Source organism: Aplysia californica, unplaced genomic scaffold, assembly GCF_000002075.1.
Source record: "Aplysia californica isolate F4 #8 unplaced genomic scaffold, AplCal3.0 scaffold00371, whole genome shotgun sequence".
In the NCBI taxonomy this organism is placed as follows: Eukaryota; Metazoa; Mollusca; class Gastropoda; order Aplysiida; family Aplysiidae; genus Aplysia; species Aplysia californica.
Window position 1 is genome coordinate 329,958 of NW_004797641.1, and position 15,401 is coordinate 345,358.

The following is a 15,401-nucleotide window of genomic DNA, read 5'->3' on the forward strand; positions in this document are numbered from 1 at the left end:
ACGGAAGAGCCCGAGTCTTACTTCAAGAACGTGAACGCGTCACAGAGCATGAAGGCATTGCAGGGTCAAGGCAGACTGCCACCCAAATGGGGGAAACTTGTGCTGGGCTCCAGGGTGAAAGGTCAAGGTGATGAGACGGCGAGGGAAACAGGTGGGTATTGTGTTTGTTTTTTTAAAGAATTGAACGCCCTGCTAAATACAAATAAGTCGTTTCGAAATATGGTTTCCACGGAGAAGTATCTCGACATTTTTACAAATGTTTTAAAGTGCAGGTGTTGCTACTTCATCATCGACACAATTTATACCACGTAGGAGTTTGGCTTCAACCCTGTCCCCGACCTGAGAGGGACACAACGCCCAGCAAAAAGGCCAATACGTTCTGCTCAATAAAATTCTCCCGACACGATACATTGAAGATAATTTAGGAGGCGGGTTTCCGATCCCGCCTGCCATGGCCGGCCTAGGTTGAGAGGGATACTACAATGTCCCAGCAGAAAGATCGACCGAGAATCTTCATAACTTTTATTTTTAATTTGCGAATTGATTCTGATGACTCAAATTCAGTCTCTTTATAATGGAATTAATAAAAATTGGATTACATCAACGTTTGAATTATAGTGGCGTCGGTAGCCTAGTGGTAAAGGAGATCGGACCCATAAGACCGTGAAATTGCCAGTTCGGCAATTCTAGATAGGTCGGACGTTGCGTTCTAGGGAAATGAACTTAACATGAATGTCTCATTCGTCTCGGTCTTTTCGGATATGGATGTTAAACTAGGAGACCACGCCTCTTTCATAATTTAATAGCGTTGCTGGTGGCGTTATATAACATACAAATATGTTATTTTTGCTCTTCAAAGCAATATCATGTAGTGTTTTATATACATGTACTATGACGTACTTCTCTATTCCATTGTTATACCAGGAGATGCCAAGAAAGCCGTGACTGTCAGGTCACCACTAGAGGGCGCCACGCCGGAACCATCCAAGCCACACGCCCCGCCCTCTAACCCCGCCGAGGAATCGGAAGCCTCGGATGACGTCACCAGACTTCCGCCCATCCTGAACCGTTTCCGCAATCGCATTCTGTCTCAGTCCCAGCCCAATGTGGGCACAAGCCTCAACGCCAAAGACAACAAGCCGGAGCCCACTCCACGCGCCGCCAAAACAGACCGAGACAAACCGGACGGCACCAACAATAATAAATCTGGGATGTCGCGCTTGGTGAAGAGCAAAGGCGCCTTCTTCATGTCATCGTCCTCGAACCCCACCCAACAACAAGCTCGGGCCGGGGCGCTCCCTACACAACTCGGTGGCCTGTCTTCCGTGCAACAGTCCAGCCAACAAGCTCCAATGTCCGAGCGAAGCGACAAGTCCAAAGTAGAGCCGAGTGTAAGCGTCATGTCCGACAGAAGCGCGGAGACGGCGCGCTACAAGACCCAGACGGCAGCTTCGGTCACGTCCGCTTCCTCCAACACAGACGACGTCCAAACTGAGGAGGAAAAAAAGCAGACGAGAGGCAGGAAAAAGCGAAGAAACCGCGTCTCCAGCGCGCTTCTCTTGTCCAAAGCGAAATCCAGCGAGGGCGCCATACCCCTACCTCTCATCAGCCACGAGCAGGACAGAAGGCCCTTCTTCTACCACCAGGGCATGAGAGAAGACGACATCGTGGACAGTACGCTGGACCTGGTATCAAAATACCGAGGGTACAGCTCCAGGGAGCGCGCCATTAAGTCCCTGACCGTGGCCAACTCGTTCAGCGATAAGCCGTGGCTGGGGCAGGTCCGTCTGGCTCTGAACCTCACCAGTAACTCCCTCAAGCGCAACGTACGCCGACTACAGCCTAAACAAAGGAACTTCGCCCACAAATGAACAGACCATACAACGGAACATCGCCTTCAAATGGACAGCCTAAACAATGGAACTTCGCCTTCAAATGAACAGCCTAAATAAAGGAACTTCGCCAACAAACCTACAAATGAACAGACTATAACAACCCAATTCAAAGAGCTGCAGAGTTGGTCGGCCCACCTCCCACAGAAAACTACAATGTAGTCATCCACCCTCGACGCTTAACGGCAACGGGGGATGAAAAAGTAATACTGGAAATAACGTCATGAACAGATCTAGTCACCACCGGGCTAGTCTGTAATCTAAGCAATTAAATGACGTGAACGCAATGTTCCAAACAACTTATGACGTCACTGTGGTGTTTTGAAAGACTAATGATGGCAATGAGATATTTTCATTAAACGTCGTGGGTTCTTAACCAATAACGTTATCATGACGTCACAGAACAGAGATTACATTGGGATGTTTTAGGCCAAAGACACCATAAAAATAGTTTTAAAATTATGATGCCCTTGCAATGCTTTGAATGAAACTTCAGACTCCATCATTAAGCTTTAGAATGAATGGAGTCATTTTAAAGATTTGCATATCGCTGAACCTGACACATTTTCGAGCTCCCATCTGAGAAATCGGTTGTGGCAGTGACAATTATACAAGCAACTGTCTGTGATAAGATTGTTATACTCTTTTCCCAACATTCATTAACCATCATTATACATGTATACACTTTATTAAAATACCTCTTTCATAAAAACGAGTCTATTTGTACAATATTATTTATATTTTATGGTGTAGTTTACGTTGATTAAAGAGAAGCGCATACGACACCATAAGGCAATTTAGTACGAGGAAGGAACAATACCACTAGATACGATAGGAGATATTTTTCGGGGGGGGGGGGTTTGTTCTGTTTTGATGCAGTTGTTTTACACCCCTGCCGACAAAATCAAGATCATTTATGAGGCAGCGTGGAGGAATCAGGCTCTCGTCAATTTTTGGGCATGTAAAGTTATTGATATCATCTTAAAGCTTGTTCACTTGTCTTTATTTGGATGAAAAAAATATCCATTTATCTTGAATACAATTCGAGACATTTGCGAAAGAAGGAGGTGGGGGTCACTTGTTTTCAGAGGTAAAATTAGTGAGAAAATGGCCGCCAAAGATTTGTTATTTTCTTAGCTTAAGAGTCCGTGGTAACTGATAATTTTAATTTTTTGTGCCTTTATTCAACGTTTTTCAGAAAAATCCACACAGAAATGAGTCATTTAATGGGCATGAAAGGTGTTGAGCCTAAAAACAAAAATTTGATAAAAATTCACAAACCTGCGAAAAAATGCAAGTTTCTTCACTTCAATTATTTTGACGAGAGCCTGATTCCACCACGCTACCTCACATTTAGGAGTAGCGCTCCAACCCTTCCTTTTGGGGCCAACTCGGGCAGATAGGGATATATATAACATCCCAACACAAAAACCGAGATAGCATCTCGATAAAACTCTCCCCACTCAAGAATTGAACTCCGGCCGCCTGCATGCGACAGCAAAGCACCTGACCCGCTACACCACAGACGCCGGTGGGGACACTAAAGAAGTACAGCTTCTTTCGGTCTGTCAAGAGCTCCAGTGTCTAAGATCTTATCCCTGCTTTGAATCCCTGCTGTTCTTCTTAAACTGAACAGATGAAACCTGTTGAGTTTGTAGGCACAGATGAAACCTGTTGAGCTTGTAGGCACAGATGAAACCTGTTGAGCTTGTAGGCACAGATGAAACCTGTTGAGCTAGTAGGCACATGTTCTCTTTCTGTCCAGGACTTAACTCCATATAAAAAAGTTGTAGTTTTTAGTTTTAGTAGAGGTTTTACGGCGCTCGCAACTGCATAAGGTCATATGAGCGCCAGAAGATTAGAGGTGTTACAAGAGAGTAACAAACATAAAAAAGATGAAGGGGAGATCAGGCCGATAGATGTTTGATAGGAAAGATGAAGCAAACCACACCAGAGCACCCGCCAACCACCCACTATAAAAAAGTTCGTAATTCGATTTTTTAACATAACCCATAACAACCTTTTAACATAACGTGTTACAAATCAAATATAAGTGAATACAATCAAAGCAAGGCAGAATCTGTGTCATCAAGTTAGATTTCATTGAAAATTTAAGTATTAAATACAAAGAAAACAAAGTTAAAAACTGAATGAACAAAAAAGTGATTCGTTGAAAAAAGAAACAAAGACAATTCAAAGGAAAATTAAGTGTAACAAATACCAAAAAAAAAGAAAAAAAAAAGGCAGTTGCTTTTTCACTAAGCCCAGAAAGCACAAAAGCGCACAATAATATTATAAGCATAAGCCTGTATGGTGGGTTCATGAAGCACCTGCATGTCCAGCCCCTTTTAGTAAGAGATTTACAGCACTTACTTGCAACACGATTAGGTCATATAAGTGCCAAAGATTAGAGCAGGTGTTACAACAGAGTAACAAACACAAAAAAGTAGGAGACCTAAGGAGAATAGATGTTTGATAGGACAGAAGGAGAAAACCACTCCAGAGCACCTGCCAACCACCCATTATCCAGTCCCTGGGGGTCAAAGACTCACCAAACAACGTAACTCCGGCAACATGGTATGCCACAGTTTCATAAGACGACATATTTATTAAATCTGTAACACAATACCAGTGAAAACACAATATTTAAAAAAAACAAAAACAAAAAAAACCCACACTAGTTAAAGAACCTGTGAGTGACAAAATAACTATCTTTAACTTTATACTTCCTTTACACACGTAAAATAAAAAACGACTTTAAAAATCCATCTGTACCACAATAACAGTCCTTTCAATCAAAATCTTTTAAAACACAAGAGTTCATAAAGCAAAAAAAAAAAACGTATATATAAAAAAGTAACTCCTTAACCTATCTTTGAATCACATAACATCATTCTTCATCTAGATCTCCTAATGTATTTTTAAAAACCCAGCATAATATAAAACTTACTAGAAAAAAAAATTCAATGGACCTGAATCAGATACCCCAACAAAACAGAGCAAGACACACTGAGGTCAGTTCTGAGCAAAGACAAAACATAGCATACGGGAATTCACAAGGCAGACATCCCAAAAGAAAAAATATTTTCCACAGACCAGTGGATTTGATCCTAGGGCTTCAATACTCCAGAGAGAAATTCCAATACACACCGAAACATCTTTTAGTTTTAGAAGAGGTTTCACGGCGCTCGCAACTGCATATGACCAAAAGTCTTTGAACAATTTGAATCAAAAAACAATCATTACACACAATAATGCAGTAGGACTCATACTCACACAGTAGTAAAAATGCACCCATACAAAACACTGCATGAAGAGTGTCAATGGACATACACAGTACATAGTCAAGACAACATAATATAACAAACCATGGCTTTTTTCAATACATCTCTGTGCATTTGGAATGAATGACTTCACAAAATCTCTGATGAGTTCTTTCTTAGCTTAGAAAGGGTTTTTAGTTTAGTTTAGTAAAGAGTTTTACGGCAGTTGCAACACAAAAAGGTCATATAAGTGCCGAAGATTAGAGGTGTTACAAGAGAGTAACAACAAACGTAAAAAAGAAGGAGAAGAGATAAGGACGATAGATGTTTAGGAGGAAAGAAGGAACAAACCACACAAGAGCACCCGCCAACCACCCACAGAAATGGTTTAACGGCACTTACAACACAATAATATTATGGTCATATGAGGGCCAAAGATTTGAAATGTTACAAGAGAGTAATAAATACAAAAGAGAAGGAAGTGAGATAAGGACGATATGTACGGTGTGCTGACAAAATGAGTTATGTCTCAGATTTTAGCCCGATAGAAATTGATACATCAACTTTATTGGTGGATTTTGTACAATTTGCAAGTACAAAATAAGAAAAGACACGGTAGACATGAACAAAAAAATATTAATTTAAAAATCTATAAATCTGACTTCAGGGTCGATTTTCGCCCAATATTTCTGTTCTTGGATTGCGAGTAGTAACTCATTTTGTCAGCATACCTCATACATCTGATAGGAAAGAAGGACCAAACCACACAAGAGCACCCGCCAACCACCCACTACCAGGACAGTGTCAATGGACAAACATAATCAAGACTAAGTCAGTCTAAAACAAAATCATCTTTTTCAATACATCTCAATGTAGACTGACAGAAGAACTGATATCACAAACAGAGATATCCACTAAGTGGGTGAAGAACTTACAATAAGTAAAAACACAAAAAAGGAGACATCCGTTTTATCCTTTGGAGAGGGTAAAGAGATATCCTCTAAGAATGTGAAGAACTGACATCACAGAGATATTCTCTGAGGGTTGAAGAACTGATATCACAAAAGGAGATACCCGACAGGAGGGAGGAGGAGGTGGGGGGGTGAGGGTGGGGTAATTAAGAACGGACATCACAAACAGGGATGAGGGGGTGAAGAAGAACCACCAGCAGGAAAAAGAAGTAATGCTGACAGAGGGTAATGCTGTGAACAACACACTTAGGGAGACATGAAGCTAAAGCAGAGGCAGAGGCAGAGAGCGAGTAAGGCCACAGACATTAACTATATATTTATATTTGTTTATTAGGTTTGGGTTTTTGGTTTGTTTCTTAATGCAGATGATTTTACCACCCTCTTTGACACAATTTTCATCATTTAGAAAGTGGGTTTCCCATACTGCCTGACAAGGACAACCCCGGCTGAGAAGGGCACAGCTTCCCAGCAGAAATCTTGAGATAGACATTTTCTTTCCACTCGGGAATTGGAACTCTGGTCTGTTGCATGTGACAGTGAAGCAAGTAACTGCTACACCACCGACTCTGGTCATGTACAACATTTAAATTTGTATAAAATATACAGTCACATTTTCCACAAGAAATTCTTGGGTATATGCTCATAAATTCAAGACAAAAAAATCCCAATAATTTCATTTAATAACAACAAATCACAAGGGTATTCTGCCATGGCATAGATTTGAATAATGCATGCAATTTTCCACATTATTCCACATTATTCCACGGACTCACCCCCCCCCCACCCTCACACATACACACACACACACAAACACAAACACACACATTTTCAGTAAATCAGGGCTCAAACCAGCATGTTGTACTGTGACTTTGAATAAGCCAAGCTCAGCTTTTCAAATTCTTACCAGCTCTTAAATTTTGTGGTAAGTGCCGACAAGAAAAGAAGTGTTAAAGACAATAACAAACACAAAAAAGAAGGAGAAATAAGGGTGATAGATGTTTGAGTTTGACAGGAAAGAAGGAGCAAACCACACCAGAGCACCTGCCAACCACCCACTCATCCCCATGCGGGAAATTGGAAAAACCCAAAACCCAGTCAACATAATAACAAATTTATCACAACATGTAATTACTGAACAGTATCTCAAAGAGAAACAGTAAACACGCTGATACATGTAGTTACTGAACAGTATCTCAAAGAGAAACAGTAAACACGCTGATACTTGTAGTTACTGAACAGTATCTCAAAGAGAAACAGTAAACACGCTGATACATGTAATTACTGAACAGTATCTCAAAGAGAAACAGTAAACACGCTGATACATGTAGTTACTGAACAGTATCTCAAAGAGAAACAGTAAACACGCTGATACATGTAGTTACTGAACAGTATCTCAAAGAGAAACAGTAAACACGCTGATACTTGTAGTTACTGAACAGTATCTCAAAGAGAAACAGTAAACACGCTGATACATGTAGTTACTGAACAGTATCTCAAAGAGAAACAGTAAACACGCTGATACATGTAGTTACTGAACAGTATCTCAAAGAGAAACAGTAAACACGCTGATACTTGTAATTACTGAACAGTATCTCAAAGAGAAACAGTAAACACGCTGATACATGTAATTACTGAACAGTATCTCAAAGAGAAACAGTAAACACGCTGATACATGTAATTACTGAACAGTATCTCAAAGAGAAACAGTAAACACGCTGATACGAGTTAACACATAATAATATAAGCAATATCTGAATGAAGCGGATAAACCCGGCACCTTTTCTTCTGATAGTCCCACAGCCTTCCATATGAATTAATTTGTTTAAAAAAATAGTGATGGCTTTATCAATATCTCCTTTAAAATCCAAACAGAAAAAAAAACCCAACATGATTTCAGATTGGATAAACGTTTTGTTTTGGTTTACAAAACAAAGAAAAAGAAAGAAAGAAGGTCTCAAAGTCATGAGCCAAGGGTAGGATGATCCCCCCCAAAAAATTGGCAAAACGGAAACATTCATGGCAAATTGTATATCGATATAATTTGATCATAACAATATAATATTAATATTAATAATAATAATAATAATCATTCCACAGTATAAAAATAAATTGCTGAGTACTGCACAGGATTCACAGATTGGGAAAAGAATAAATCACTTATATAGCAATCAGTGTCAATAGGCAACATTTGGGGATTTATGTACACAGATATACCAACAGACGCACAAGAAAACATCCATCCACGACCCAAAGCAAAAGCTGTTGATTTTCAAACTTTACAAATGAACAAATCCAAACAGAAACAGACAGTACGCTTTCGCAATGAGGTATAATACAGTCTTGCAAACACACCACGAAAACATGGACTCAGTGAACAGATTTTCGGGTCCCGAAGTTTTTAGTAAATAGGCAGTATATGTGAGGGATCATGGTGAAATCAGGCACTCATCAAAATAAAGAAATCGAAGAAACAGGCATTTTTCTCAACGGTTCGGCAATTTTTATCGAATTTCTGTGGGGCTTTTTTACTCATTACCTTTCATGAATATGTAGATTTTACTGAATAACGTTGATTAAAAGCACAAAAAATGTAAATTTTTGGTTTCTAAGGACTCTCAAACTATGGAAGTCGCCAAACTTTGGTGACCATTTTCTCATTAATTTTACCTTCGAAACCAACGACCCTCACCTCCTTCAATCGTAAATACCTCAACTTTCAAGTTACAAAGGGTTGTTTTTTAATTAGAAGCAAGACAAATGAACAGGCTATAAGATTATACCAATAACCCCATATGCCCAAAGAGAGACGAGCGTCTGAGTCCTGCGAGTCGTGACACACACTCTTTGTATTTCAAAGACGTACATAGCGCAATTCGTACACGGCGAAAAGCCAAGTGCGTACTAGACTAAAGAGCGGTCAACAATTCGAGGTGCAACTTATCCTCAAATATCTTTATAACAGGAGAATCAATGTCACCCATACTTTGCACAGCAGTTTGTCTCAATTTGTCTTAACTTAATTATATTTTTCCACAACAATTGAGGCTAGACTAAAAACCTTTTCTTTATAATTAAATATAAAATACTACAAACCTCCATCACGCTGAAAATAGAATCGTTCAGAGCACTTCCTGCTTCTCACACACATTTTACATACGCATACGGGTTACGTCACAGCTCACCAATGACACTTTTTAGTGGCAAAACTAGTTACAAGTAATTAATTTTATAGTGAACACTTTTTGCACTAAACGTTCTCAAAACATGTGTTCAATAAAAATAATCTTACGATTAGAAAATAACGTAGAACTCACTTTTAAAAGCAATATTGTCCCAGCCGTAAACCTTTTACAATCAGTAGAAACCACCCACTAGGATTTTTCATTAGTATTTATTAAGGAATTTTCTAGAATAGAGCCTACAGGTCTTTACAAAAATACCGATCTGTTAAGACAAATTGATACAAGTCACAGTACAAAAGCTGGAGAGTTTATGTTCGATAGTTGAGGAGATATTAAGCAATAAGTTGAGCCACGAATTTTAGACCGTACTAACTACAATATAGTATTATATGTAGTCTGTTCAATAATATGACTGCAGTCGGAAACGTACTCACAGTAAAATTGTTCAGGCTTGCTGAAACAGGTGTTGATTGCACTGTACTAGTGTCTATTCCTTCTTAACCCTTCACTTTTTTGCTCGTGACAAGTACACAGTAAAAGGTTTCATTAAGATATCTATCAATCTGTTTTTCTATCTATCTATTTATTATCTATCTATTTGCCCGTCTATCTGTCTATCTGACAATATGAATTGCTGATACAAAACAAAGTTTTAAAGTGACATCCCCAGTACAAAATGCAGTATAAAAATATACTAATATTTCTTCATAAATAAAGCTTTGCAAAGAACAAAGAAGAAGGCAGAGAAGTCATGGTGATAAACCATTCTTACAAGCCAAAGCATAACCCAAGAACAAACTCAACCTCAAACAAGAGAAAATACTCCCAGTTCCACAATTTACCAAAAAAGATGCGGTTTCTTAACTCCCTATCTCTGGCATGGCTGCTCCCAGCAGCTCGCAGTCAGAACCGCTGTGCTGGTGAGCTGCTGGCAATGGCCTAAGCACATTCCTTTGTGACGACTTTGATGTCAAATTACTTTTTTAGCAATTGCCGAAAACAGTTCTCTTTTACAAGGAGTTCATTCATTAGATGAATAGATGAAGACTCTCAAAATAGGTTCAATTGCTTTGGTATAAAGACCAACTTATAGATGTACAATATAATCTCACTTTAAGATTTGTGAGGAATCGTGGTGGTATCAGGCTCTCGTCAATTTTTGGGCATGTAGATTTATTGGTATCATCTTAAAGCTTCTTCATTTGTCTTTATTTGGATGAAAAAAATATCCATTTATCTTGAATACAAGCGAGATATTTGCGAAAGAAGGGGGTGGGGGTCACCTGTTTTCAGAGGTAAAATTAGTGAGAAAATGGCCGCCAAAGATTAGTTTATTTCCTTAGCTTAAGAGTCCGTGGTAACTGAAAATTTACATTTTTTGTGCCTTTAATCAACGTTTTCAGACAAATCCACACAGAAATTAGTTCTTTATTGGGCATGAAAGGTGTTGAGCCAAAAAACAAGAATTTTATAAAAATTCACAAACCTCCGGAAAAATGCAAGTTCCGTCACTTTGATTATTTTGACGAGAGCCTGATTCCACCACGCTGCCTCACATTTCATACCAAAAGAGCGCCACGCCGTAGTGGGTTTACCCCACTTTGGAGTTAAAGAGTTAATCTTACATACACCCGTTTTTTTATAAAAAAATAAATCAACAAATGTAAAGTAAAACAGAAAGCCAGCGGTGTCATTTGTAGAAATCAGTGGTCAGATTGTCACCTACTGTTCAATAGTCATAAAGCGCATAGAGCGAGCATTGCAGCAGAGAGCGGATATGTGCTATATAAAAGCAATTTTTATTACTATCATTATATATATAATAGCTATTATTATCATTCATTGTCAATATTGAAGGACTTAACAAAACAATTTATTTTATACCATTAAGTTATTGAGAGAGGATGTTAGTTGCACCTGGTAGTAATACTAAATCCAAACTCAAAGTCAGATATACACCATAAAATATCTTCTCCACACAGAATTTATCTCACATCTTTTGCATGCAATACAAAAATCCTAACCATTACAAAACAAATGCTGTGATCATCAACTTCATTTAACTATAAAATTCATTAGAACCTATAGGCTGTCCGCCTTACAAATGAAACAGATTTTTGGGATTAACTTTTGATTTAATTCACCAATTCACAAAAAAGAAATTTGACGATGAACATTTATTATTTTGCCTTCAAAAATCAGAAAAAAATGGTTGGCATCTGACCGTAAATAAGCGCCGCGTCTCTTTTTCTTTGTTAATTGGTGTGACATTTTCGTTAAATGCAAAATTAATTTTTTCATGGTCATAATATACACATTTTGTGTGAGTAACAATTGAGATGGTCAAAATAGCAAAAGCACAAGAATGTTTCGACCATCGGACAAAGGAGATAATGCTTACCAACTGACTGTTAGAGAGTGAGACTGCTAAAAGTATGCAAATATTTTGGTTGCTATTAAGTTACAAAAATGTCCTTTATCTTGGGCAGAAGTGCCTTTTGATATGATGCTACAACTTCAAAAAAAGTATAACATGAAACGACAAATGTGAGGCAGCGTGGTGGAATCAGGCTCTCGTCAATTTTTGAGCATATAGAGTTATTGGTATCATCTTAAAGATAGTTCACTTGTCTTTTGTGGATGAAAAAAACATCATTTATCTTGAAGACAAGCCGAGATATTTGCGAATGAAGGAGGTGGGGGTCACTTGTTTTCAAAGGTAAAATTAGTGAGAAAATGGCCGCCAAAGGTTAGTTATTTCCTTAGCTTACAACTCCGTGGTAACTGAAAATTTACATTTTGTGTGCCTTTAACCAAGGTTTTTCAGAAAATTCAAAGCAGAAATGAGTTCTTTAATGGGGCTTGACAGGTGTCGAGCCAAAAAACAAAAATTTGATAAAAATTCACAAACCTGCGGAAAAATGCAAATTTCTTCACTTTGATTATTTTGACGAGAGCCTGATTCCACCACGCTGCCTCACAAACAGAGTTAGGCTTAGTTTGAAAACCTCTTTTGTCCAACTCATAGATCATCAGAAGTTAATCTAATAAGCCGTTTTATCTTTTAAATGAACAGCCTTTATAAATGATTTCCCACTATAAAATTACACCAGAGATAGGATGTCATATCGTTCCACTTTGACACTGTCACAAAGTGTTCACACAACAACTAACAACTTCATCTAACTATTCAAATACAATGGATGGCCTGTAAAAACCATGAGGCAATAGCAGAATTTCTGAGAGCTGAAAATATGTCAGTCATTGTTAAGAGGGTATTCGAAACACTCACAAATGCCCTTTTTTGAGGGAATATTTCATACATATGCAAACGCACCCAAGCACACTGTCAATTTACATATCATTAAACACTGAATAGAAAAATAAATGCATGAAAATCAAAGCATAAGAATATTTTTTTTTTTTTAAATACAATGGAGAAAAAAATCACAATAAAGAGCAGCATCTGACATCCCACGAAGTCTTACTGTGTGGATAATCAAAGTAATCTCACATCGAAATAACAAGTCTTAACCTTTGAGCCCTGAGCTCCTTGTTCTAATTTTACCCAAATTTTGGCCCCCTGAGCTTCCAGAGTCAGAAAGAGAGCACTTCATAATAGAAAAACTCAGTAAATCGGCACAGTTTGTGTAAATTGGCACAGTTTGTGATCAAAACATATAATATGTGACAGGGCATAGACGGGTCAATATCCCATATTAAAATGTTGACAGAAACTAGCGTTCTCTTACGATTAAAAAATTAGTGCCTTTATCTGCCCAAAAATTCTTTCCTCACACCAGAGAACCATCGCTACGAATTACTGTTGCCGAGGGGCATGCTACTGATGTACCAGTCCTATGGGCTCAAAAGGTTAATTCCCTCAAAAGGTCAAGAGTCTTGAGCACTGTTTGAATCAAGGGCAGAGGGGTACAGGAGAAAGTGAGCTCCACACAGTTTTCCATACAGCGTCAGTGCTGTCAAGGAGGTAGCTCTTATTGAAAACAAAAAATCAACATTGGCAGTAAGCTGAGTTTATCGACAAAAATGCGTACTCATCTTTTTTTAAGATATTTCAAACTTCATTTTACGTGAAAGAAAACATGAAAAAGAAATAATAAACAAGAAAAAGGTGAGACAGACAGACAGACAGACAGACAGACAGACAGACAGACAGACAGACAGACAGATAGACAGACAGACAGACAGACAGAGAGAAACACTCAAGCCAAGAGAAGTAAAAAAGGAAAAGAAAATCATATGAATAGTAACTTGAGCCATTCACATGGACTTTGCAGCCACTTCCCGTACAGTTCACGCCACCATTCCATCATCTACCTGTGAATTACTCTTATAGTATAGGCACACATTAATAACAGCAAGATCAACAACATCTGTTGACAACTGAACAGTCATAACTGGTTTGTTCATGAATCATCACACACGAAAAAGGCAAGTCGTTAAGCAGAGATAGTAAAGAAGACCAGATTTTAAAAATCTTCCAACAAAGTAACCACGAAGCCATTAAATTGTTAAGAATGACCGTCAACATGAAATCTACTAAATAATTAAAGAAACATGTAGTCAGTAATAGTAAGAACAAAACTAAAACAGAACTATTAACAAAATCAAATTGGATGACAAAAAAATAAGCATTCACAAGAAGACCAAAGTATTGTTAATGAACAAAGTAATCAGGGCAGAAAGAAAAAGGCAAACTAAAAGAAGTGGATGGAAAATCAACAAAACAACAATACAATGGACAAACCATTAGTATTTCAGTTGACGAGACCAGTGTGGTTTTAATTCCAGGTGACTAGGTCATGTTTGGAAAGAAATGAAGACCATAAGACACAAAAAAATGTGAATGCCTTATCATCTTATATATTTCATTTCATTACTGGGCAGTACAGAAAACAATAAATAGAACATAACAAAAATGGGTTCACAAAAGTCTGTTCTGTCATGGCGCAAACACGTAAAGGTTGTTGTAGCTGCGAAATAAATATTTCCGTGGAGACCATTATTTTTTTAAAGACAAGATTTATCCTGGAAAAGAAATCTAGAATTCCCAAGAGTTCAATTAAATGCTCTATGTTGATAAAAATGAGGAGGCATTGTGAAATCAGGCGCTCGTCAAAATAATGAAATCAGACAAATCGGCATCTTTCTGCCCATGGGGTCATTTTTTTCTAATGTTCATTATTTAGCTCAACACCTTTTATGTCCGTTTAAAAACATGTTTCTGTGTGGATTTTCCCATAAAATATTGATCAAAGGTACACAAAATGTTAATTTACAGTTTCCAAGGACACTCAAGCTTTCGGAATCATCAAACTTTGGCAGTCACTTTCTCGCTAATTATACCTCTGAAATCAGGTGACTCCACGAAAAACCGACATTTTGACGCCTGTTTAACAATTTGCTCCAGATTTTTTGGTTTTTGGCTTAACCCCTTCTTTTATGTCCATTTAAAAACATTTCCGTGTGGATTTTACTGCAAAACATTGATTAAAGGCACAAAAATATGAAACTTTTCAGTTTCCAAGGGTTCTCAAGCAAAAGGAGTCACCAAACTTTGGCAGCCAATTTTTCACTAAAATTACCATTGAAACCAGACTAAACCCTCCTCCGTCAATTACAAATATCTCATCTTCTGTTAAAGATATATGGATTTTTTCATCATCGAAAGATAGACAAATGAAAATGCTTTAATATGATACCAATACCTCCACATGCCCAAAAATGACGAGCGCCGGATTCCACAGAGTCGTGACAAATGTGATAATTTACACGGCATGCTGCTACAAACAGAGACGGGACATGAAAATATATATTCCCAATATGGGAAACCAACTCGATTGCTTTTGGGAGTAAAATGAAGAGCCATACCAAAACACAACAGACACCAGTGTGAATGAAACTGAATACAATTTGAAGCTAGAACTTTTTGGACTACAGCATTGAAGCTAGAAATAGTTTTCTGACTACAGTGCTGGAAACTAACTTGTCAAACTGGAGCCCTTCACGGAAATCCTTCTATACTCTGCAAAAACAAAAGAATTATGTCACACTGCTTTATAAATATAAAAA

At 38.1% G+C, this 15,401-nt stretch overlaps 1 protein-coding gene across 1 annotated transcript in view; it reads left to right on the forward strand.

The window, feature by feature from the left end:
- Window positions 1–2,607, forward strand: part of LOC101845019 — a gene marked incomplete in the record, with an annotated part of 30,387 nt that extends 27,780 nt beyond the window's left edge. The window contains 2 exon segments of the mRNA XM_013085406.2: window positions 1–151; window positions 925–2,607. The exon segment at window positions 1–151 is cut by the window's left edge and continues 501 nt beyond it. Of these exon segments, the coding sequence (XP_012940860.1) occupies window positions 1–151; window positions 925–1,871 (1,098 nt within the window).
- Between the last annotated feature and the right edge of the window lie 12,794 nt (window positions 2,608–15,401).